General features: G+C 43.8%; 1 protein-coding gene across 1 annotated transcript in view; it reads left to right on the top strand.

The window, feature by feature from the left end:
* LOC121283499 (forkhead box protein N1-like) overlaps positions 1–23,149 on the top strand; it is a 68,217-nt gene extending 45,068 nt beyond the window's left edge. The window contains exons 5-7 of the mRNA XM_041198151.1: positions 3,356–3,452; positions 18,345–18,552; positions 22,614–23,149. Of these exons, the coding sequence (XP_041054085.1) occupies positions 3,356–3,452; positions 18,345–18,552; positions 22,614–23,131 (823 nt within the window). The 3' untranslated portion in view covers positions 23,132–23,149. The remainder of the gene's footprint in view (positions 1–3,355; positions 3,453–18,344; positions 18,553–22,613) is intronic.
* Positions 23,150–25,613: the final 2,464 nt, after the last annotated feature.

Here is a 25,613-nt window from a genome sequence, read left to right as displayed (position 1 = left end):
TTACGTTTGGTCTCCTCTACATTGGAGAGACCAAACGTAAACTGGGCGACCGCTTTGCAGAACACCTGCGGTCTGTCCGCAAGAATGACCCAAACCTCCCTGTCGCTTGCCATTTTAACACTCCACCCTGCTCTCTTGCCCACATGTCTGTCCTTGGCTTGCTGCATTGTTCCAGTGAAGCCCAACGCAAACTGGAGGAACAACACCTCATCTTCCGACTAGGGACTTTACAGCCTTCCGGACTGAATATTGAATTCAACAACTTTAGGTCGTGAGTCCCCTCCCCCATCCCCACCCCCTTTCTGTTTCCCCCTTCTTTTTTTTTTCCCAATAAATTATAAAGATTTTCCTTTTCCCACCTATTTCCATTATATAAAAAAAAACCCTCTAGAGCTATACCTTGAGTGCCCTACCATCCATTCTTAATTAGCACATTCGTTTAGATAATATCACCAACTTTAACTTTAACACCTATGTGTTCTATTGTACTATTGTTGTTGACATCTTTTGATGATCTGCTTCTATCACTGCTTGTTTGTCGCTACAACCACACCAACCCCCTCCACCTCTCTGTCGCTCTATCTCTCCGCCCCCCACACACACACCTTAAACCAGCTTATATTTCAGCTCTTTCCTGGACTCGAACTCAAGTTCTGTCGAAGGGTCATGAGGACTCGAAACGTCAACTCTTTTCTTCTCCGCCGATGCTGCCAGACCTGCTGAGTTTTTCCAGGTAATTCTGTTTTTGTTTTGGATTTCCAGCATCCGCAGTTTTTTTGTTTTTATTTTTTTGTTTTTATATTGTTCTAGGAAACTGTTCCGAATACATTCTATGAATTTTGCTTGTCACTACCTCTGCCAATTTGATTTTCGCAATCTACACGAAGATTAAAGTCACCCATGATTAATGTAATGCCGTTTTTACATGCTGTCATTATCTCCTGATTTATTCTCTGTCCTACAGTATGGCTACTGTGAGGGAGCCTATAGACTACTCCCACCAGTGTCTTCTTCCCCTTGTTATTTCTTTCCTCTGCCCATATGGATTCTACATCTTTTGATCCAAGATCTCTTGCAATTGTACTTTTTCCAATCGCACTTACAAAGCTACCCACCACCCTTTCCTTCCTGCCTATCCTTTCGAAAGGTCACATACCCTTGAGTATTTAGTTCCCAGCTTTGATCTCCTTGTAACCATGTCTCCATAATGGCTATAAGATCATACCCATTAACCTCTATTTGTGCCGTAAATTGATTTATTTTGTCCCAAATACTATGTGCATTTAAGTCAAGAGCCATTAACTTTGCCTTTTTACCATTCTTTTCCCTTTGACCCTATTTGCTGTTGTTTTTTTATATTTGTACACTCTGTCCCTTCCTGTCACATGCTTGGTATCATTAACGAAATAGCTGCCCTGCAAGGCCGCCATATCTTTCTGCTATGTAAGCATATGTATCCCCTCTCCAGAACCTTCCCCCCACTCTATTTAGTTTAAAGTCCTCTCTATAGCCCTAGTTATTTGATTTGCCAGGGCACTGGTCCCAGCACAGTTCAAGTGAAGCCCGTCCCACTGGAACAGCTCTCTTCTACCCCAGTACTGATGCCTGTACCCCATGAACTGAAACCCATTCCTCCCACACAATCTTTGAGCCACACATTTAACTCCTTGACTTTATCTACCCTATGCCAATTTGCCCGAGGCTCAGGTAGTACTCCCAACATTACCTTGGAGGTTCTGCTTTTTAATTTATCTCCTAACTATTAATTCTTTCAGCAGAGCCTCCTTTATAGTCCAATCAATGTCATTGGTACCAATGTGGACATCGACAACTGGATCCCTCCCCTCCTACTCCAAGTTCCTCTCCAGCCCTGAGGAGATGTCCTTAACCCTGGCGCTGGGCACACATCACAGCTTTTGGGACTCATGCTCACAGCTGCAGAGAACAGTATCTATCCCCCTAAAATGTAATGTCCCCTACCACTACTACATTCCTGTTTCCTCCCCCAGCTTGAATGGCTCCCTGTACCATGGTGCCGTGGTCACTTTGCTCATCCTCCCTGCAGTCCCCACTCTTGTCCACACAGCTTGCAAGAACCTTGTAACTGTTGGACAATTGCAAGGGCCGAGGCTTATTGAACATTACCTCCTAGGTCCCATGCCTGCTTCACCTGCAGTCACACCCTCCTGTCCCTGATCACAGACCAAATTTGCATTAGCTAATCTGAGGGATGTGACTGTCTCCTGGAGCAAAGCGTCCAGATAACTTTCCTCCTCCCTGATGTGGCGCAATGTCTGCAGCTCAGACTCCAGCTCCTTAATTCAGATCAGAAGTTCTTCAAGCTGCGAATTACCACAGATGTGTTCGCTCTGGATCACCTTGGTGTCTAGTAGCTCCCACATGCTTCAGCAGCAACACATAACCTGCACTATCACTATCGTATTTTATTTAATTTATTAATTAATTACTATAGTATCCCTGCTCTTTACACTTTATTGTAATTCTTTTTACACCAGTATCGATCTTATACTTAACAAGTTATTTTTAATAAAAAGAAAAAAAAAGACAAGGGACCTAAACACAAACTAAAGGCCTTATTTTTACTTTAAAGACTAGAAATACTCACCAATCCACTTACCAATCAGCTGCTCTCCACGCTCTTTTCCCTCTCTCACTCTTTCTCTTTAATGGCCTCTTGCCTCTCTTCCTTGACGCTTTTTAATGGTTGATGAATGAAAGTTGTGGCTGACTCTGCAAGCCCTTGCGGTGTCTGAGCTTCTATCCTCAACCTCCTGTAGCTCACAGTGAGTCAGGAGCAATGAAACTGACAGGATTGTGGTAGCCCCTCTGTCTGCAACTGCCCTTGACTGCATGACTCTGCACTGCACTCTGACCTTCTCCTCCCAGGAACACACCCCCCCCACCCCCCAAACTTGGGAGCAGAATCTCACTGCTGGTGTCCCTTTAAACCTCCCCTTGGCAGCTGCTTCTGCTGATGAGCCTCACCATCACCACCTCCAAGCCTGCTCTGGCCCTCCCTGTCGCTGGTTTCCTGCTGGCCGGCCGGGGGTTGACTGACCAGTGCCTGAATGACGCAGGAAGACCGGACTGGGTGAGAGCAGACGATATGCCTGTTTCCGCTTCCACCCATATAACCTGCTCACTCCCTGTAAAATTCTGCCCATTATGCTGTTTCCTCTTCACAGGGGCTGCCTGATCTACTGAGCATTTCCAGCATTTTCTGTTTTTACTCTAGATTTTCAGCATCCACAGTATTTTGCTTTTGTATTGAGGTAAAGGTATGAATTTGATCTGTGATAAATAACAAACACATTCTCTACATTTCTCTCTCTAGCATTCTAATCTTCATGGCACTGAAGAACAGTATAGCAGGAAGTTTGCCCGTCAGTGAGATCTACAACTTCATGACTGAGCATTTCCCATACTTTAAGGTATGTTAACCATTTAAATGTGAATTCCCACTTCCTCAACATATTAACAATCAAACCAGGAAGATCCAATTTGCAAACTTCAATCTGCACCAAAATCGCTGAATTCAGCTGAGCAACGGTTAGGGTGCAGAACAGATCTCAGAATCTAGAGAGAGATAATGATTGAACTTGATTTTTTTGTTCATGGGATATGTGTGTCGCTAGCAAGGCCAACATTTATTCGTTGTACCTAACTACCCTTGAGAAGGTGATGAACAACCTTCTTGAATACAACTGATTGGTTTTTTAGGCCATTTCAGAGGGCATTTAGAGTCAAACACATTGCTGTGGGTCTGGAGTCAAATGTAGGCCAGAGCAGGTAAGGACCTCAGATTTCCTTCCCTAAAGAGCAATAGTGAACCAGATGAGTTTTTATGACAAACCAGTTATTTCATGGTCACCATTATTTTATTTCAGATTTGTCTAATTAATTGAATTTAAATTCTCCAGCTGCTGTGGTGGGATTTGAACTCATATCTCTAGATCATTAGTCCAGGCTTCTGGATCACTTGTTCAGTAAGATAACCACTGTTCTGCCATTCTCCATATTATTGAGTATTATGCTGGTACTCGCTATTCTGGCTCAAATATAAAAGGAATAACTGGAGTGAGATATCTTCATATGAGCAGAGGCGAACATTGCAAAAGAGAAATTCCATGCCCACATGTCCATAGGTAAATGTATAAATGCACAAATAAGTAAATGCTCCCTGAAATGTTTCACTCAAATCAAAGCACTAAATGCCATCTATTAAATTTTGCTCTGTGAAACAGTTTATGTTTCTAAGCTAAATAATCAACATGTACACAGAGTATTCCTTCTGGAACCATACCACCACTGTTAGCTCTGGGTGGTGATTTCCTGCTGGCTTTGTTCTTTCAAGGACCACATGTAGCAAGATTTGCTGTGTGGTGGTCCAGTGTTATGACATGGCGGATGACATACCAGGTGGATCGAATCCACAAGGGAAACTCGATCCTGTTATCACAATGGTTTTGCAATTTATATTTGCAGAAATTCACCAAGGCTCCTTAGGCAGCACCTTCCAAACCCATGACCACTACTGTCTAGATGGACAAGGGCAGCAGATTGAATGGGAAACCACCACCTGGAAGTTCCTCTCCAAGTCACACACCATCCTGATTTGGAAATATATCGCCATTCCTTCACTGTCGCTGGGTCAAAATCCTGGAACTCCCTTCCTAACAGCACTGTGGATGTACCTATACCACATGTAATGCAGTGGTTCAAGAAGGCAGCTCACCGACACCTTCTCAAGGATAACTAGGGATAGGCAATAAATGCTGACCCAACCAGCGAAGCCCACATCCCGTAAATGAATTTTAAAAATTATTTCGAGATGCGTGCCCTGAATTCAGTAGTACTAAGTCCACCAAGACGTTAGAGATTTTTTAGAAAACTAAATTAAACACTTAATAACAAAAGAAAAGATTTCAAGCACATACATAGGTCTACAAATTACTACTATAATAACTCCTAAAACCCCTAATTAATCTGGCTTCTAGTTACACCCCCATTAAGGCAACAATAAACAAAAAATAGATTTTAAATAAATTCTGGCCGGTTAACACAATACCGTGGACAGTAGAATTCAAAGTGGCTTTTCCCAGCTTCAGTTTCTGTAGACAGCAGACTTAATACACAAATATTGGAAGCTTTTCACACTTCTGGTAGATCTTACAATGCTACAATGCTTTCCCTAACACATAGCCTCCCTTTCCTTTATACATGTTTATCCCTTTTAATGTAAATTCCATTGTTCCCATATGTCTTTGGAATTTTACCTTTCTCATAATATAAATCTCTTCATGGTGATAATATTATCAGGAACCTTTGGGAAAAATAAACACACCGCTTGGCCTAGCTTCTCTGGCTAGGTGTAACATCCTGCCATCTCTTTGAAATTCAAATTACCCTGATTTATCTAAGAATGCAAATTCTACTCACCTCACATTCTAAGACTTTAGCCATGTTTACATATTTAGCATTTCAAACCCAGCTTCTTTTGATGAGTCAAAGCCTCCAGACCAGCTGTCTCCAATTCAATTAAATCCCACACACACACACACACAGAAACTATCCAAACCCTACTATTAACCTACTTTTACAATAACTCACAACAATATTATGAGAATTATTATATTTTCATGACACTAGCATGTCTTCCACTTGTAAATTATGGTGAAATTGAAACCACTTGTTTCCAGAAAAATTTCATTATGCTAAGTTGATTTCTCATGACAGTTTATCTGTTTGTAAGAGGTTGCAGAGAAACCACAGACATGTCCATTAGAGATGACTACCAGTTAAGACTTGATAAGGACATTGAAGGAGTGTTTTGTACAAAAGGGTGAAGGAGCAGGATAGAAATTTGAGTCTCTGAAAATAGCAATCTTGTTTGTATTTATCACAAGTCCTAATGTGTACCCAAGAGTTCAGATCAGACAAAAAGAAATCAGTAATTATAAATTATGAGAAATTAAGAAATCTGATCCAGCACAGCTGCTACAGAGTATAATAATCTGATAAATCATTATGTAATATCTCACTGACAGATGAACAGATAAGAGGGAGCAAGATTCCTGCAGTGAAATCAGGAATCTATTGCACAAAAGAGGCTTTCAGTCTGCAGGTTTATGTTTCATTCCAGTCATTCCTGAGTCACCGCAGGCTACTCATGGGATTTCTCAGACACTAAGCTCCTGAGATGTTCCTGCTCTAATTCTCTCCATCAAACAATGGAACGTGCAAATTAGGGCCTACATTTCCCATTTGGCCCCCTTTTCTTGTCCTCCTGATGCTTCCTAGAGATTGGAAAAGGTGAACCTGCTCAGGACCTGTCTCAACATGTTGACCAACTCAAATGCAGCATTGTTGGGGTAACAAAGTAATTCACCTGCTCTCTCTGCTCAACCACAGCAACATCAGAGTCCAAAATGAGCTAGGGACAAACAAAAGAATTTTAAAAATGATCCCTCTTTGAAAAATATGTTAAAAATCCACCCAACAGTGTATTTTATAATTAGGGGAGATGGTGGCATATTGGTATTGTCACTGGGCTAGTTAGTAATCCAGAGACCCAGGGCAACATTTTCCCCTGTTGGGGGGGAAGTACAGGAGCGTGCGCCGGCGGGCGGCCTTCCAGTTGGTGCCCCCGGTTGAGGGGGTGCAGCCATTTTAAGCGGGTGGGCCAATTAAGGCCTGCCCAGCGTGACATCCGCCAGGAAGCGCTATGTGCTCCCTGTGCGGGCGTGGGGGGGGAATTCCCTCAGCCGGGAGTGCGCTCTATCGCGCATGCATATGATAGAGCGCACAGATCTCACTGAGGCAAAGTGCTGCCTCAGCAAGATCGGCTCTGATTTAAAACTTCTGATAAACATGTTTAAAATTTTTCCCTGCCATGTTCCCTCATGTGACACTGTCACATGAGTTGGGACATGTGCATAAGTTTTATTGAAACCTTTCTTAAAACTTTAATTACCATCTTGAAACCTCATCCCGCCCGTGGATGAGGTTTCAGGCTTTTCCCGAGGCCCACTTGGGCTCCCAGCCTGCCCACCAACCTTAAGGTTGGACAGGCAGGTCCATCAATGAGGTTAATTAGTTTTTTAAAGGCCTAAACAGGCTGTTGGCTGCACGTCCTCCGAACTGAAAATCTAAATGACGCGGGGTGACGTCAGGGCACACACCCAACATATCCCCGCGTCATTTTACGCATCAGCGAGTGGGCCCTGCTCCCACTCGCCGACTGCAGAGGCATGAGGGAGGAGCTGGCCAGAATTGACTAGGAGATGAGCCTAGCAGGAAAGACAGTGGAACAGCAATGGCAGGAGTTTCTGGGAGTAATTTGGGAGACACAGCAAAAATTCATCCCTAGGAAGAAGAAGCATACTAAAGGGAGGACAAGGCAACCATGGCTGACAAGGGAAGTCAGGGACAGCATAAAAGCTAAATAGAAAGCATACAATGCGGCGAAGAGCAGTGGGAAACCAGGGGATTGGGAAGCCTACAAAGACCAACAGAGGACAACTAAAAAAGAAATAAGGAGGGAGAAGATTAAATATGAGGGTAAGCTAGTCAGTAATATAAAAGAAGATTGCAAGAGTTTTTTTAGATATATAAAGGGTAAGAAAGAGGCAAAAGTGAATATTGGGCCGCTGGAAAATGACGCTGGAGAAGTAATTGTGGGAAACAAAGAAATGGCAGAGGAACTAAATAGGTACTTTGCGTCAGTCTTCACAGTGGAAGACATGAGTAACATCTCCAAAGTTCAAGAGAGTCGGGGGGGCAGAGGTGAGTATGATGGCCATTACCAAGGAGAAGGTGCTAGGAAAACTGAAAGGTCTGAAGGTGGATAAATCACCTGGACCAGATGGATCACACCCCAAAGTTCTGAAGGAGATAGCTGAAGAGATAGTGGAGGCGTTAGTGGTGATCTTTCAGGAATCACTGGAGTCGGAGGGTCCCAGAGGACTGGAAAATCGCTAATGTAACCCCCCTGTTTAAGAAGGGAGTGAGGCAAAAGACTGGAAATTACAGGCCAATTAGCCTGACCTCAGTAGTTGGTAAGATTTTAGAGTCCATTATTAAGGCTCAGATTTCAGAATACTTGGAAGTGCATGGTAAAATAGGGCAAAGTGAGCATGGTTTCATCAAGGGGAGGTCATGCCTGACAAATCTGTTAGAATTCTTTGAGGAGGTAACGAGTAGGTTAGACAAAGGAAAGCCAATGGATGTTATCTACTTGGACTTCCAGAAGGCCTTTGACAAGGTGCCGCATAGGAAGCTGCTCAGTAAGATAAGAGCCCATGGTGTTAGAGGCAAGGTACTAGCATGGATAGAAGATTGGCTGTCACAGATCCTGAGGGCACTTACCCTTTAACAATCAACCAGCACTGAGGGACTGTTGCACTGTTGTGTCAAAGGGTTAGTACAGAGGGAGTGCTCTACTGTTGGAATGGCAGTACTAAGGGAACACTGCACTGTCAAACAAGGAGCAAGAGTAGGCCATTCAGCCCCTCTAGCTTGCTCCGCCATTTAATAAGATCATGGCTGATCTGATAGTAACCTGAAATCAGCATCCCACCTACCCCCAACAAACTATCAGCAGTGGTGATCACCAGACTTTTAATTCCAGATTTTTATTGGATTCAAATTCCACCATCTGCCATGGTGGGATTCAACACAAGTGAATATCTAAATGCTTCTGAAATGTTATGAGAGTTTCTGACTCAACCACCCTTTCAGGCAGTGAGTTCCAGACTCCCACCACCCTCCGGGTGAAAAAATTTCCTGGTCTATCCCTTCCTCCCTTTTTCAGTAATGGGACAACATTACCAGTGCTCTGGCACCTCACCTGTGGCCAGAAAGGTTTTGAAATTTACAGCCAGGACCCCTAACATCTCGTCCCTGGCCTCCCACAATAGCCTGGGATACATTTCATCCGAGCCTACGGATTTACCCACTTTTAAGGCCACTAAACCCACCAGTACCTCCTCTCTCTCTATGCTAATTTCCTCTAACATTTCACAGTCCTCCACCTTGATGTCTATATCTGCGTTGTCCTTTTCCATTGTGAAGACCGACGCAAAGTATTCATTGAGGACTGCACCCACATCTTCCGGTCCACACACACATTACCTCTTTGGTCCCTAATTGCCCCTATTCTTTCCCTAGTAATTCTCTTGCTCTTTATATGTTTAAAAAACCCCTTTGGGTTTTCCTTTATTCTACCCACCAGTGCTTTCTCATGCACTCTCTTAGCTTTCCTAATTTCATTTTTAAGTTCCCCTCCTCACTTTTTATACTCCTCTAAGGACTCTGCCGTACTGAGCCGTCGGTATCTGCCATAAGCTTCTCTTTTTTTCCTTAAGCTTAACCTTTATGTCCCTTGGCATCCAGGGTTCTCTGGACTTGGTCCCCCCTTCATCTTTATGGGAATGTATTTGCCCTATTCTCTTGCTATTTCCTCCTTGAATGCCTCCCACTGCTCTGACAGTTTTATCTGCAAGTAGCTGCTCCCAGTCCACTTGGGCCAAATCACATCTCATCTTAGTAAAATTTGACTTTCCCCAGTTTAGAACTTTTACTCCCAGCCCAACCTTGCCCTTTTCCATAATTATCTTAAATCTAACTGAGTTATGATCACTAGCTCCAAAATACTCCCCTACTGATGTGCCTTCCACCTGTCCGGGCTCATTTCTGAATATTAGGTCCAGAGTTGCCCCCTCCCTTGTTGGGCTTTCTACATAATAGCCAAAAAAGTTCTCCTGGATGCAACTTAAGAATTTTTCTCCCTCCCTACCTTGCATGCTAAAACTATCCCAGTTAATATTTGGGTAGTTAAAATCCCCTACTATTACTACCCTATTCTTCTTACAATTCTCTGAAATTTGATTACATATTTGATCTTCTATCTCTCCCTGACTCTTTGGGGGCCTATAGTACACACCCAACAGTGTGTTTGTCCCTTTGTGTTTTTTACTTCTACCCATATGGCTTCATTTGATGATTCTTCCAAGATATTATCCCTCCTCACTGCTATAGTTGATTCCTTGATCAATATTGCAACCCCACCCCCCCCTCCTCTTCTCTCATCTCGATCTCATCTGAATGCTCTGTAACCAGAAATATTGAGCTGCCAATCTTGCCCTTCTTTTAACCAGGTCTCAATAATAGCTATGATATCATACTCCCACATGCCTATCTGTGCCTTCAGCTTGTCTGTCTTATTCCTCAAGCTCCTTATATTAAAATATATTCCGTTTAGCCTTGCTAAACTCACTTCTTTCTTATCTAGCCTATGGTTCTCCTGCCTTCCAAACTACTTACTAGCATTTTAACTTCTAATTCCATCTCAGCTTCTCTCCCATCTGAACTACTTTTAAGGATCCCATCCCCCTGCCAATTTAGTTTAAATCTGCCCCAACAGCATTGGCAAACTTCCCTGCAAGGATGTTGGTCCTGTTCCTGTTAAGATGTAACATATCCAACTTGTATAGGTCTCACCTCCCCTAGAAATGGTCCCAATGCCCCAGGAATCTAAAGCCCTCCCTCCTGCACCATCTCTCCAGCCATGCATTCATCTGCTCTATCCTTCTTATACTCAGTACTGCGTGGCACCAACAGTAATCCAGAGATTACTACCTTTGAAGACCTGCTTTTCAATTTCTTCCCTAACTCCCTAAAATGTGCTTGCAGGATCTCATTCCTCTTTCTTCCTATGTCATTGGTCCCACCGTGACCTCTGGCTGTTTACACTCCCTCTTCAGAATGTCCTGCAGCCGTTCAGTAACATCCTTGACCATGGCACCTGGGAGGCAACATACCATCCAGGAGTCACTTCTACAGCCGCAGAAGCACCTGTCTACTCCCCTTACTAACGAATCTCCTACCACTATTGCCCTTCCACACTTCTTCCTCCCAACCCCCACCGAGCAGCTGGACCACCCACAGTGCCATGGCCTTGGCTCTGGTTGGCCTCCACAGAGGAACCATCACTCTCTCCGTTTTCCAAGGCTGAAAAATGGTTTGTGAGCAAGATGCACTGGGGGGATTCCCTCACTACCTGCCTGGTCCCCTTCTTCTATCTGGCGGCCACCCATTCCCTGTCTTCTTGCACTTCCTTAAGCTGCGGGGTGACCACCTCCTGAAACGTACTATCCACGAACCTCTCAGCCTTGTGATTGCACCGTAGTGCCCCCAGCTGCTGCTCAAGCTCCAAAACCTGGAGCTCGAGTTGCTCCAGTCGGAGACACCTCCTGCACATATAGTCATCCAGACCACCAGGAGCATCTAGGATTTCCCACATAGCGCAGGATGTGCAAATCACAGGACTGAGCTCCCCAGACATACCTTAACTAAATAGAATGTGGATCCTTGCCTTTATTTTACCCTTACCCCTACTTGAGTATAGACTAGATGCTTGATCCTCTAGATGGACTAGATCCTCTAGGTGCTGCTGATTACCTGTCCCAGGGTCCTCCTCTCGCACTCTTCTCAAGGGTGATATCCCTTGAGCTGGCAGTGAATGAGATGCCAGTGAATATGTGATGGGCTTGTGAGTGTGTGAGTTTGGAGTGATGAGATGGTTGCCTTACCCTGGTGACATGGATGAGATGATTCATCCTTTTTCTGCACTGGATGGTCGACCTCTTGCATGCAGCATTGGCACTGAACACCTCTGCCACTGCCTCCCAAGCCGGAGTGGTGAGGCTGATGGGCCTCCTGTGGCCAGAGCAGGGGTAGAGGACATCGCGGTGAGCCTTGATGGTGTCCAGAATGCATTCCAGGGATGCATCACTGAATTGGGGGGGCTGCACTATTCTTGGCTTTTAGGGCTATGTCTTCACTGGAGTGGTCCTGAGCTGCAAGCATTGAGAAGTGTGCACACGGCTGCAGTTTAAATATGGCAACCAGAGTGAGGAAGCGGCAAGGTAACGGCATGGCGGGCAAATAGGAGGCCAGCCACCAGTGATCCGGCATGTGACTGCATAATTTATGAGGCTGAAAGGGGACGATATGGTGCAAAAATCTGTCATTGCAGTCGACGGGTAAAACATCTTTTCTTACACCTACTACCGCACTTTGTGCAAATCTGGGATGATTCCACCCCCTGTCTCTGAAGTGAAAATTGAATCCACAAACCTTCTGACTCTGGTAAAAGTAACACCCAACAGGGCACAGCTGACTTTAATCTGCCATTAATATTCCTGTCACAAGACTTCCACCAACCCATTAAAGTGTCAGGACACGTAAATCTAGAGACAATGAGAATCTATGTACAGCAACCCCACTCATTTGCTGAATGCCAGGGGCCAGAATGTTAATCTGTATCTAATGTGGCCCATTTAAACAACTGCTCACCATTTTAACCACAATGTACATTAATTCTTATCCGTTAACACGTGTCACTTTAGATGTTGCCATCTGGAAGTCCTGGGGATTGCAACTTTAAGTATCAGATAATTACTATCCTAGCTGCTATGTGGAATTAATCACCACTTATTGTCCACTCCTCCGGTTATTTTCTGAAATTACTAACAAATTATCTGCCAGACTCAGAATATTGCATTCCTGCTGCATTTAACAACACAGACACAGCTCAAAGTGACAGGTCTCTCACACATATGATAGATTACAATTTGTGCTGTAGTGCTTCAGATTTAACAAGTAGGACAAGGAGGAGGTTTGTATGAACAGGCTGCAATAAAGCCTTGTGATCAGCAGGTAGTGCTCAGTTACCGCACTGAAAGAATGAGTGGCCTGACAAAAATTCAGACCATTTTTAGCCACCAAATCCAACTAGACCTGAAAAGAGGTCCACTGTCATTACTTTCATGAATGTACAACATATGTGCCCTCTCCAGGAAAAGAATAACCCCCAACAGAAGGGCTGTGACTTGTTCCATGTTCTTTCACAGAATGCTGATCCTTGTTCTACTATTAACATATTCTATTTTCTTACCTTTATGCCACTATCAGCTCCTTCTTTCTTTCAGATGCTAAGGAACACAAGCTCCAACAACTCATCGACACCAACGCTCAACCAGGACCCTCCACCCCTGCCCATCCCTCTGACTCCCCCCCATTCCGTCTTCTAATCCCAGCCTTAGCCGTGTATTCACCATACCCCCTGACCTTCCCCTCTCTGATGCTGAATGTTCAGTACTCCGCAAAGGACTCAGTTTCATATTCTTACGCCCTCACCTCAATGAATTCCAGGCTTGGCACGATGTTGAACTGTTCTTCTGCCGCCTTCATCTCCGTGCTCACTTCTTTGGGCAGGAGTCCTCCCCCATTCAACGGATCCTTTCACCTGCCTCCAATATTCTCCCTCCCTCTGGATCCTTACCTGCTCTTGATCTTTTCATTGAGAACTGTCGGTGTGACATCAGTCGTCTCAATTTCTCTGCTCTTCTCACCCACTTTAACCTGTCTCCTTCTGAACTTGCCGAGCTCCATTCTCTCAGGTCCAACCCTGACTTTGTCATCAAACCTGCTGACAAGGGTGGTGCTGTTGTACTTCGCAGAGGCTGAACACCAACTCGCAGACACTTCCTCCTACCTCCCCCTGGACCATGACCCCAACACTGAACATCAAGCCATTGTTTCCAGGACTGTCACTGACCTCATCTCCTCTGGAGATCTTCCCTCCACAGCTTCCAACTTCATGATCTCCCAACCTCGGAGAGCCCGCTTCTACCTCCTACCCAAAATCCACAAACAGGACTGTCCTGGCAGACCGATTGTATCAGCCTGTTCCTGCCCCACAGAACTCATTTCTTGCTATCTTGATTCCATTCTTTCTCCCCTTGTCCAGTCTCTTCCCACCTACATCCACGATTCCTCTGATGCTCTACATCATATCAACAAGTTCCAGTTCCCTGGCCCCAACTGCCTCCTCTTCACATGGACATCCAATCCCTCTACACCTCCACCCCCCACCGGGATGGTCTGAGTGCTCTCCACTTCTTCCTTGAACAGAGGCCCGAACAATCTCCATCCACCATCACTCTCCTCCAGCTGCCTGAAGTTGTTCTCTCACTGAACAATTTCTCCTTAAACGTGTCTCACTTCCTCCAAGTAAAAGGTGTGACCATGGGTACCCTCATGGGTTCCAGTTATGCCTGTCTCTTTATGGGGTATGTGGAACATTCCTTGTTCCAGAGCTACTCAGGCCTCCTCCCACAAATCTTTCTCCAGTACATTGATGGCTGTTTCAGTGCTGCTTCATGCTTTAGTCCGCACTTGGAAAAATTTATTAATTTTGCTTCCAATTTCCACCCCTCCATCACTTTCACATGGTCCATCACTGACACTTCTCTTCCCTTCCTTGACCTCTCTGTCTCAATTTCTGGTTTAGACTATCCACCAATATTCATTACAAGCCCACCGACTCCCATAGCTACCTCAACTATAGCTCCTCACACCCTGCCTCCAATAAGGACTCCATCCCATTCTCTCAGTTCCTTCACCTCCATCACATCTGTTCCGATGATGCCACTTTCCAAAACAGTTCTTCTGACATGTCTTCCTTCTTCCTTAACTGAGGTTTTCCACCCACGGTGGTTGACAGGGCCTTCAACCATGTCCGACCCATCTCCTGTGCATCTGCCCTCACACCTTCCTCTCCCTCCCAGAACCATGATAGGGTCCTCCTTGTCCTCACTTATCACCCCACCAGCCTCAGCATTCAAAGGATCATCTTTCGCCATTTCCAGCATGATGCCACCACCAAACGCATCTTCCCTTGACCTCCCCCCCCCCCCCCCCCCCCCCCCCCCCAACCCCCAGCATGTCGGCATTCCGTTGGGACTGTTCCCTCCGGGACACCCTGGTCCACTCCTCCACCACCCCCTACACCTCAACCCCCCTCCCACAGCACCTTCCCATGCAACCGCAGAAAGTGCAACACTTGCCCTTTACTTTCCCCCTCCTCACCATCCAAGGGCCCAAACACTCCTTTCAGCACTTCATTTGCACTTCCCTCAATTTAGTCTACTGCATTCACTGCTCCCAATGCGGTCTCTTCTACACTGGAGAGACTAAACACAGACTGGGTGACCGCTTTGCGGAACACCTTCGGTCTGTCTGCAAGCATGACCCAGACCTTCCTGTCACTTGCCATTTCAACACACCACCCTGCTCTCATGCCCACATCTCCATCCTTGGCCTGCCGCAATGTTCCAGTGAAGCTCACCGCAAACTGGAGGAACAGCACCTCATCTTCCGATTAGGCACTTCACAGACTTCCGGACTTAACATTGAGTTCAACGACTTCAGATCATGAACTCTCTCCTCCATCCTCACCCCTTTTTGATCCCCCTTTTCTCATAATTACTATATATATTTTTCTTATTTTCATTTATTTTTAGTTATTTTTTAAAAATATATTTTTCTTTTCCCACCAATTTCTAATATTATTACTTTTAAAATGTATTTCCATTCATTGTTTTATACCCACCTTTTAGCCTCTTTCGATCCCCTCCCTCCATCCCACCCCCACTAGGGCCATCTGTCACTTGCTCATCCTGCTTTCCACCCTTAATGTCACCATTAGCACATTCTTTAGCTAATATCACCACTATCAACACCCCTTTGACCTTTTGCTTATGACATCTTTGGCAATCTCTCCTTTGCCTCCACCTATCACTGGCACTCTATTCAGCTTCACCTGTCCAACCCCCCTTAAACAGTTTATATTTCACTACATTTTTATTTCTCTTTAGTTCTGATGAAGAGTCATACGGATTCAAAACGTTAACTCTGTCTTTCTCTCCACAGACCTGCTGAGTTTTTCCTGCAATTTTTGTTTTTGTTTCAGATTTCCAGCATCTGCAGTATTTTGCTTTTACCTTCTTTAATCTTTACCATTAACAGTCCCTTTGTCTTGTGTCCATGACATCTTTGTCAATCTCTCCTTAGTCCCCAACTATCGCTGGCCTTCTGTCCAGCTTCACCTGCTCCATCCCCTTAAACAGTATAAATTTAAACACATTTCTACTTCTGTTTAGCCCTGAAGAAGAGTCATACTTACCCGAAACGTTAACTCTGTTTTTCCCTCCACAGATGCTGTCAGACCTGCTGAGTATTTCCAGCATTTTCTGTTTTTATTAACCCCATAGCTCCTTCCTTCCAACTTTAAAAGTGCCTCATGGGAGAGTGAAATTCTGGCTTGTCTCCTGACTGTTTTTTTATCTGTTAACTAGAAGACAGGCAATCAAATCTGGCTTTTGTAACTGTCAGTTCAGAGGCTCCTGAAGTGAGCAGATGTTAAAGTGAACATTTTGTGAACATTTTTAATGTTTGCACCTAAATTCATTTATAGCAGCAGAAAATCTTTCCAATTTCTCCAAGATTTTGTGTCATGTTAACAACAACAAACATAGCACAAAGGAAAGGGGAGAACATGTCAAAAGAAACTTCTTTATTCAGAAGTGGTGAGAATGTAAAATCTGAGGCAAATAGCACCAATGAATTTAAGGGAAATCTAATATGTGAGAGAGGATTAAATAGAATGATCCAGAGATGAAGTAGGGTGGGAGAAGGCTCATGTGGGGCATAAACAGTGACATAAAATTGTTGGGACGAATGGCCTATTTCTGCTATGGTAGCCACAGTATTTATATGGCTAGTCCAGTTCAGTTTCTGGTCAATGGTAACCCCCAGGATGTTGATGGTGGGGGATTCAGTGATGGTAATGCCATTGAATGTCAAGGAGTGATGGTTTGATTCTTTCTTGTTGGGGATAGTCATTGCCTGGCACTTGTGTGGCGTGAATGTTACTTGCCACTTGTCAGCCCAACCCTGGATATTATCCAGGTCTTGCTGCATTTAGACATGGACTGCTTCAGTATCTGAGAAGTCGCGAATGGTGTTGAACATTGTGCAATCATCAGCGAACATCCCTACTTCTGACCTTATGATGGAACGAAGGTCATTGGTGAAGCAGCTGAAGATGGTTTGGCCTAGGACACTACCCTGGGGAACTCCTACAGAGACATCCTGGAACTGAGGTGATTGACCTCCAAAGATCACAACCATCTTCCTTTGTTCTAGGTATGACTCCAACCAGCGGAGAATTTTACCTCTGATTCCCATTGATTCCAGTTTTGCTAGGGCTCCTTGATGCCACACTCAGTTAAACGTTACCTTGATATGTAGGGCAGTCACTCTCACCGCACCTCAGGAGTTCAGCTCTTTTCTCCACTGGTTGGAGTCATACCCAGCAGAAAGGAAGATGGTTGTGGTTGTTGGAGACACAAAGTACTCCAATGGTGGTCTTATTAAATAAACACTGTGCCACCCAAATAAATGTAAAGAATTCTGTATTTATACAGTGGTAGTTTTATAGGATTAATGTAGCTAAAACTTAAAATATTATACATACACACTACTGATTTAGATTAACCCACCAAAGCACCTGGGTATTACGATGCAGCATTTTCAATCACAAATTGAAAGTCTCTCCTCAATTTTTATTTTCATTGTCTTTATTTTTTACACACTGTGAAAACAACAACTTCCATACCCCACTGCCCAAGCTGCCCCATCAGGATGATCAACTGTCCCAAATTCATCCTGTAATCCAATTGTCCTATGTCCTGGGTTGTTTGAGGCCGGGGTGCTGTTTTTTCCATATTTGTAATGTTGGAGCTTTGCACATAAGTACTACACACCTGTGCAAGCTCACTGAGCTCTCCTCTTCAAGCTTTGCTCTGGTAGCCTGAAAAAGTCAGAAACCTCCAGCACTCACTGGCTCTCACAGCCCTAGACTAGCCACCCCTGTTCCTACTCCACCCCCAATCCCACCACCCCCCACTGAACTCCCACTTCACCTACACCCCTCACTCCCAATCCATCCCCCAACCCCATGAACTCCTACTCCACCTACCCCCCACTCCCAATCCACGCCCTACTCCCACTCCACCCCTCAGCCCCCCAACTCCCACTCCACCCAACAATCTGCCACCCCAACTCCCACTCCAACCACCCACCACGCTCCAACCCTCCCTCCCATTCCACCCACCACCCCCACCGCTCTTACTGGTTTGTGCCAACAGCACAGTATCCCTTAATTTTTTTGCCAGGAGTTGGTCATCCTGATCAACACGTACCAGTGAGAAAGGGTTTGAGTGAGGACAAGATTGAGCTCCGCTGTGATGTTGAATAGTGTTGAATAGTAAAGCCTCTGGGCTTAAATGTTCCAAATCGGCATTTAGGCAATGTTCCAGAGGGTGACCATCTCCTGTTGAACTGATACCACTAACAGTCAAAAGACTTCAGAAGGGGAGAAGTGAAATAAAGATTCTGTTTCATTGTTGTTGCAGACAGCACCCGATGGCTGGAAGAACTCAGTGCGACACAACCTATCTTTGAATAAATGTTTTGAGAAGGTGGAGAACAAGTCTGGGGGAACATCCAGAAAAGGCTGTTTGTGGACCCTGAACCCCAGCAAGATCCAGAAGATGCAGGAAGAGCTGCAGAAATGGAGGAGGAAAGATCCTGGGGCTGTGAGAAAGAGCATGGCCAAGCCAGGCAAGTAGGAAAGATTACTAATGGGCAGCAATCTGCTGCCCATTTTGGTAAACTCAGCAGCCTGCAACAGCCTGCTTTATTTATACGAACATATGAACAAGGAGCAGGAGTAGGCCATTTAGCCCCTCAAGCCTGCTCCGCCATTTGATAAGATCATAGCTGATCTGATAGTAACCTGAAGTCAGCCTCCCACCTACCCCCTATAACCTTCCACCACCTTGCTTACCAAGAATCTATCCAGCTCTGCCTTAAAAATATTCGAAGACTCTGCTTCCACCGCCTTTTCAGGAAGAGAGTTCCAAAGACACACGACCCTCTGAGTGAAAGGATTTCGCTTCTCTCTGTTTTAAATGGGCGAGCCCTTATTTTTAAACAGTGACCCCTAGTTCTAGATTTTCCCACAAGAGGAAACATCCTCTCCATATTGACTCTGTTAAGATCTTGTATGTTGTAATCAAGTCGCCTCTTACTCTTCTAAACTCCAGCAGCTACAAGCCTAGTCTGTCCAACCTTTCCTCATAAGGCAACCCACCCATTCCAGGTATTAGTCTGCTAAACCTTCTCTGAATCGCTTCCAATGCATTTACATCTTTCCTTAAATAAGGTGGGTTTACTCAGCAGGGCTCCACATCGGCTTGCCTCCATGAATAAACTGACAAAAAAGAACAGAGGCTGCCTAATCTGCTGGACCAATTCAGTATTTCCTGTTTTAATTTCAGATTTTCAACATCTGCAGTATTTTACTTTGTTGAAGAAAGACTTGCATTTCTATAGCACCTTTCATAAATTTAGCATGTCCCAAGAGACAATGATGTATTATACTCACTGTTGTAAAGTAGGAAACATAACAGCTAATTAAATAGGTGACTGGTCATTGTGAGAGTGACCAGTGAGTGGATGAGTGTCCTCGCAATTCGCATAACTAGAGAACTAAAGAGGGCTTTAAACTAAACAAGAGGGGTGAGGGATCAAGCGTGGGTAGAAGTTGCAATTCAAGGTGTAGAATCAAGACAGGAGAGCAAAACAGTAATATGAGAAATGAGGGTCAGAGAATGGCAGGAAGAGACAAAGAGAAACAACCTAAGAATACATGAACAGTCAAGACCGATGTTACAAACAGATGTTACAAAGGTAACAAAAAGACAAAACTGAAGGCTCTCTATCTGAATACACGTAGCATTCATAACAAAGTAAATGAATTGATGGCCCACATTGAAGTAGCTAAATATGAACTGATAGCTATTACGGAGACGTGGCTGCAGGACGAGAAAGATTGGATCCTTAATATTGAAGGGGTACACGACATTCAAGAAGAATAGGAAGCTAGGTAAAGGTGGAGGGGTAGCACTGTTAATCAAATAGGGCATTGATGCTATAGGTAGAGATGACCTTGGTTCAGGAGATCAGGATGTAGAATCGGTTTGGGTGGAGATGAGGAATAGTAGGGGGGAAATGTCTTTAGTGGGAGTGGTCTACAGGCCCCTCAAGTGTAGGACAAAGTAGTCAAGGGAAAGTATTGTGTGCTTGTGATAAAAGGACGGCAATAATCATGGGTGATTTTAATCTACATATAAACAGGAAAAATCAGATTGGCAGGAGTAGCCTGGATAAGGAGTTCTTAGAATGTTTTCAACATAGTTTCTTAGAGCAGCATGTTCTGGAACCAACCAGAAAGCAGGTTATATTAGACATGGTATTGCGTAATGTGACAGGGTTAACTAATGACCTCAGAGTAAAGGCACCCTGAGGTAACAGCGACTACAATATGATTGAATTTTAAATCCAGTTTGAAAGGGAGAAGAGTAGGTCTAAGGCTAGTATCTTAAACTTAAATAAGGGCAACTACGTGCGGATGAAAGCTGAGCTAGCTGAAGTGAACTGGGAAACTAGGCTAGAGGATAGAACAACAGAGAAGCAGTGGCAGACATTTAAGGGGATATTTCAGAGTATTCAGAGTAAGTACATTCCTATTATAAAGAAAGAATCTAAGGGGAGGACCCACCATCCATGGTTAACTAAAGAAGTTAAGTAAAGTATCAAACTTAAGGAAAAAGCATACAGCTCCACAAAGATGAGTGGCAGGACAGATGATTGGTCAGAATATAAAGAATGGCAGAGAAAGACTAATAGGTTAACCAGGAGAAAGAGATTAGAGGGGAAGCTAGAAATGTAAAAACGGATAGCAATAGTATTCAAAAAGGAAAAGGGTAAGTAAAGTGAGTGTTGGACCTCTAGAGAGTGACAGGGGTGGGGGGTGGGGGGTGGGGGGGTGGTGGGGTGGTGGTTAATAGTAGATAATAAGGAAATGGCAGAAGAAATGAACAAATATCTTGCTTATGTGTTCACTGTAGAGGATACAAAAATCATTTGCGTAATAGCTGCAAATCAGGAGGCGAAAGGGAGAGAGGAACTTGGTGAAATTACAATCACTAGGGAAGTGGTACTGAGCAAACTGATGGAGCTGTGGCTGACAAGTCTCTGGGTCCCGATGGACTTTATCCTAGGGTCTTAAAAGAGGTGGCTAATGAGGTAGTCGATGCACTGGTGTTAGTTTTCCAGAATTCTCGAGATTCTGGAAATGTTCCATCAGACTGGAAAGTAGCAAATTGAAGGGAGGGAGGCAAAAATCAGGAAACTATAGGCCAGTTGGCTTGACGTCTTTTGTGGGGAAGTTAGAATTGATCATTAAGGAGGATATAGCTGGGCACTTAGAAGAGCTCAAGGAAATCATGTTCAATCAATTTATTGGAGATTTTTGAAGCAGTAACATGCGCAGTGGTTAAAGGGAAAGCCTGTAGCATGCACTGTACTTGGGTTTCTGGAAGACATTTGATATGGTGCCACATCAAAAGTTATTACTGAAAATAAAAGCTCATGGTGTAGGGGGTGACATATTAGCATGAATAGAAGATTGGCTGGCTGGCAGAAAGCAGAGAGTATGCATAAATGGGTCTTTTTCGGATTTGCAGGATGTGACAGGGGTCTGTGCTGGGGCCTCAACTTTTTACAATTTACATCAATGACTTAGATGAGGGGAGTGAAGACATGGTTGCTAAATTTGCAGATGACACAAAGATAGGTAGGAAAGTATGTTGTGAAGAGGACACGAGGGAGTTGCAGATGGATAGAGATAGGTCAAGTGAATGGGCAAAGATCTGGCAAATGGAGTTTAATGTGGGAAAATGTGAAGTTGTTCACTTTGGCAGGAAGAACAAAAATAACCAAAAAAAAGTATTACTTAAATAGAGAATGGCTGCATAATTCTGAGATCTAGATGTTCTAGTACGAGTCACAAAAAGTTACTATGCAGGTACAGCAAATAATTAAGGCTAATGGAATGGTATCCTTCATTACGAGAGGGATTGAACATAAAAGTAAGGATGTTATGCTTCAGTTATACAGGGCATTGGTGAGACCGCACGTCGAAAACTGTGTGCAGTTTTGATCTCCTTATTTAAAGGAGGTAAATGCATTGGAAGCAGTTCAGAGGAGGTTTACTAGATTGGTACCTGGAATGAGTGTGTTGTCTTATGAGGAAAGGTTGGACAGACTGGGCTTGTTTCCACTGGAGTTTAGAAGAGTGAGGGGTGACTTGACTGAAGTATATAAGATCCTGAATGGTCTTGACAAGCTGGATGTCGAAAGGATGTTTCCTCTTGTGGGTGAGTCCAGAACTAGGGGGCACTGTTAAAATTAGGGTTCGCCCTTTTAGGACAGAGATGAAGGGAAATTTTTTCTCTCAGAGGTTGTGTGAGTTTGGAACTGTCTGCCTCAGAAGGTGATGGAGATGGAGTCAATGAATATTTTTAAGGCAGAGGTAGATGGATTCTTGTTAGGCAAGGGAATCAAAGGTTATTGGGGATAGATGGGAATGTGGAAATTGAAACACAAGAAGATCAGCCATGATCTTATTGAATGGCAGAGTAGGCTCAAGGGGTCAAATGGTCTACTCCTGTTCCTATTTCTTTTGTTCTTATGTGAGAATAACCAGTGAGTAACTGGACACTGCAGAGCTGCACTGTGTAATACTAATGAATTAAATTCAAAATTAATCTTTGCAGATGAACTGGAAAAATTGATTGGAGAAAAACCTGATAAAACAAAGTCCTCAATGATGGCATCACCTTCTCTCTATCCACAAACCCCATTATCTCCACTGCATGTTCAGGATCAATCCCACTCCCAGCATCTGGGACACTTTCAACCTCCATGTATAATTCCCCACCCTCAGCTTCATCCATACCATGAGCCTGGAATGCAGATGAACACTAACCAGGATTGCTCAGATCATGCAATCACACAACCTCAACTTTGTCAGCCCCATCTCTACAACCAAACCAGAGCACAAACCAACTCCACTCAAGATTCTCCTATCCCAGGACAGACGCCACCAATTCACAGAATCCCTGACATCAGCAGCCAGCTGCTAACAGAGAACACCCCGACCAAGGATATAAATGACATCCTTGTAGAAGGAGATATCAGCACAGATGTCGATGCGCTCAATCCTAGTCTTGTAGACTTTGAATTTCAAGGTAAGTCTCAGCCTCTGGATGATTATCCCTGTGCTGTTAATTGATCTCAGTGGTGATGACATTAGGAGATGTAGATAATCTATCAATGGCCCAGGTCTGGGACCAGAATTACTGTTCTTGACCACTGTTCAGTAAATAGTCATTGGAATCCAGGATCAAATATCCTCCCAACGCCCAACATCCATGTTCATAGCAGAAAGAATGGACCTTTGGGTGAGGTTCTGGCAGTTAGTATCGCCAGCAAGAATTGGAGTAGTCAGGAGAGGAAGTTCAGAGAGGACAATTTTTTGGCAATGTAGAAGTCATACTTTGAAGAGATACCCAGAGAACTAAGCATTGTGTAAAGACAAGATTACAATCACACTTCCAGCCAAACTTTTGCATGCCCCTCCTTGGGAACCGGTTTAGGGCAGGTAGGTATGGTTACCAATTAGTGACAACCTGTCTGTCAATGATGTAAAAATTGGTAAACAAAAGATTGAGTGTCCCCCTATAACCAATATCTTGAAGACACTTTAGATACCAGAGTTTTTTTTGCAAGAATATACTTTATTCATAAAATATCTTCAACAACATTCCAAACCATTTCAACATCACCATCACAAAAGTACAATCAGGTTCAACTTTTACAACATGTATCACGAAATGTATCAATACAATAAATGAATATTACAATCATTTGCAGACATTCATTTTGAGCTGTACAGCCCGAGGTGTTCTAAACAGTTCTCAGTGCCTCGGTGAACTGTGGCAGAAAGGTCTTAGACAGCAACCTTTCCCCATTGCGCCTTTGCGGCAGCTGCCCCAAGCTTTGGTGTGTCCCTCAGCACGTAGTCCTGGACTTTGGAATTTGCCAGTCTGCAACACTCGGTCGGGGACAACTCTTTACACCGGAAGACCAACAAGTTTTGGGCAGACCAAAGAGCGTCTTTCACCGAGTTGATGATCCTCCAGCTGCAGTTGATGTTTGTCTCGGTGTGTGTCCCTGGGAACAGCCCGTAGAGCACATGTCCTGTGTCCAGAGTTCAGAACAAAGTGCTAGCCTCAGGCCCAACTATCATTTCGCACCAGTTTATGCAATAATGCTTGAGCTTTGGTGCTGTCACATTTTCTGTTGATAGTATCATAATATTTTCTCTTTTTGTCCCTAGAACTTCCTTCCTAAACCTCTTCGACTCTTTCCACCTTTAAGATGCATCTTACAACCTACCTCTTTGACCAAGCTTTTGGTCATCTGTCCTGATATATCCTATGCGCATCTATTAATTTTTTTCCAATAATGTTCCTGTGATGTGCCTTGGGGCATTTTACCATATTAAAGGTGCTCTATAATTGCAAATTATTGGTGTAATGCAGCATCACCACTTATGATTATAAGTTGCAAAGTTTAAAAATCTAGACAGTTCCTATTATAAAGGTAGATGTGGAGATTTATGACAGAAGTGTATGTAGCTATAATAATTTCTGATGCAATATTAATATTGTGCGGCTTAATTTTCATATTATAGAATGTAGCTTCACCAAAAAGCAGAAAGGTTAGAACTGCCTCTACCTTCTTGTTACTGCTGAGATTCCACTCTATTGCCCTGACCAAGTGTTAAAAGTTAAAATATGCAAAGAGGAATTGTTACAAATGCATTAGTGAACTGGCTGATGAAAATTGCTACTCTATGCTTATTAAATCAGAGAGAATCCAACAGCTGATTAAATCAAGTGACTGGATGCACTAACAGCGCAGTCACATTCTCAGGACTCTTATTGATATACAATGCTGAAACATTAAATCTATACATTGACGATTGAGTTGGAGATGTTAAATTATGTTTAGATTCCTGTCCCTTCTTCAGGGTTAGCATAGAAACCAGAACAGTTTGATCTTAATCCATTTATCTTTAACTTACAGCATAAAAACAGGCCATTCAGCCTAACTGGTTCATGCTGGCGTTTATGCTTCACATGGGCCTCCTCCCACTTTACGTCATCTCACCCTTTCAGCATTTCCTTTGACTCCTTTCTCCCTCATGTACCCTTAAACGTAAGTATGTTATTGGTACATGCTATTGTCCTCAACTAGTGATACAGCGAGTTCCACATTCTCACCATTCTTTCAGTAAAAAACATTCTTCTGAATCCTCTATTAGATTTATTAATAACTATCTTGTATTTATGGCCTCTACTTCTGATCTCCCCCAAAAGTGGAAACATTTTCTATATATCTACTCTATCAAACTCCTTCATAATTTTGAAGACCTCTATCAGGTCACTCATACAAATAAATAATAATTTTAAATAAACAATTCTGTGCCTGAGTTAATGTTTTATGCAGTTTACCATCTCCTGTAAATTAAACATTTAACTTATTATTCCAGTAAATGATGAAATGTTGAATCTTTCCTTCAATGTCGCCTCCACTGAAGACATTGATTCTGACTAGACAGTTGGGCAGGTGCAACTGACACCGTTTCTCCTCTCAAAAAGCTGTTCCTCATTGTGAACCTAGACTCTGTGGCCATTTGACCACTAGGT

This window comes from Carcharodon carcharias, chromosome 10, assembly GCF_017639515.1.
Source record: "Carcharodon carcharias isolate sCarCar2 chromosome 10, sCarCar2.pri, whole genome shotgun sequence".
NCBI classification, from domain to species: domain Eukaryota; kingdom Metazoa; phylum Chordata; class Chondrichthyes; order Lamniformes; family Lamnidae; genus Carcharodon; species Carcharodon carcharias.
This window is presented reverse-complemented; position numbering and strand designations above follow the sequence as displayed.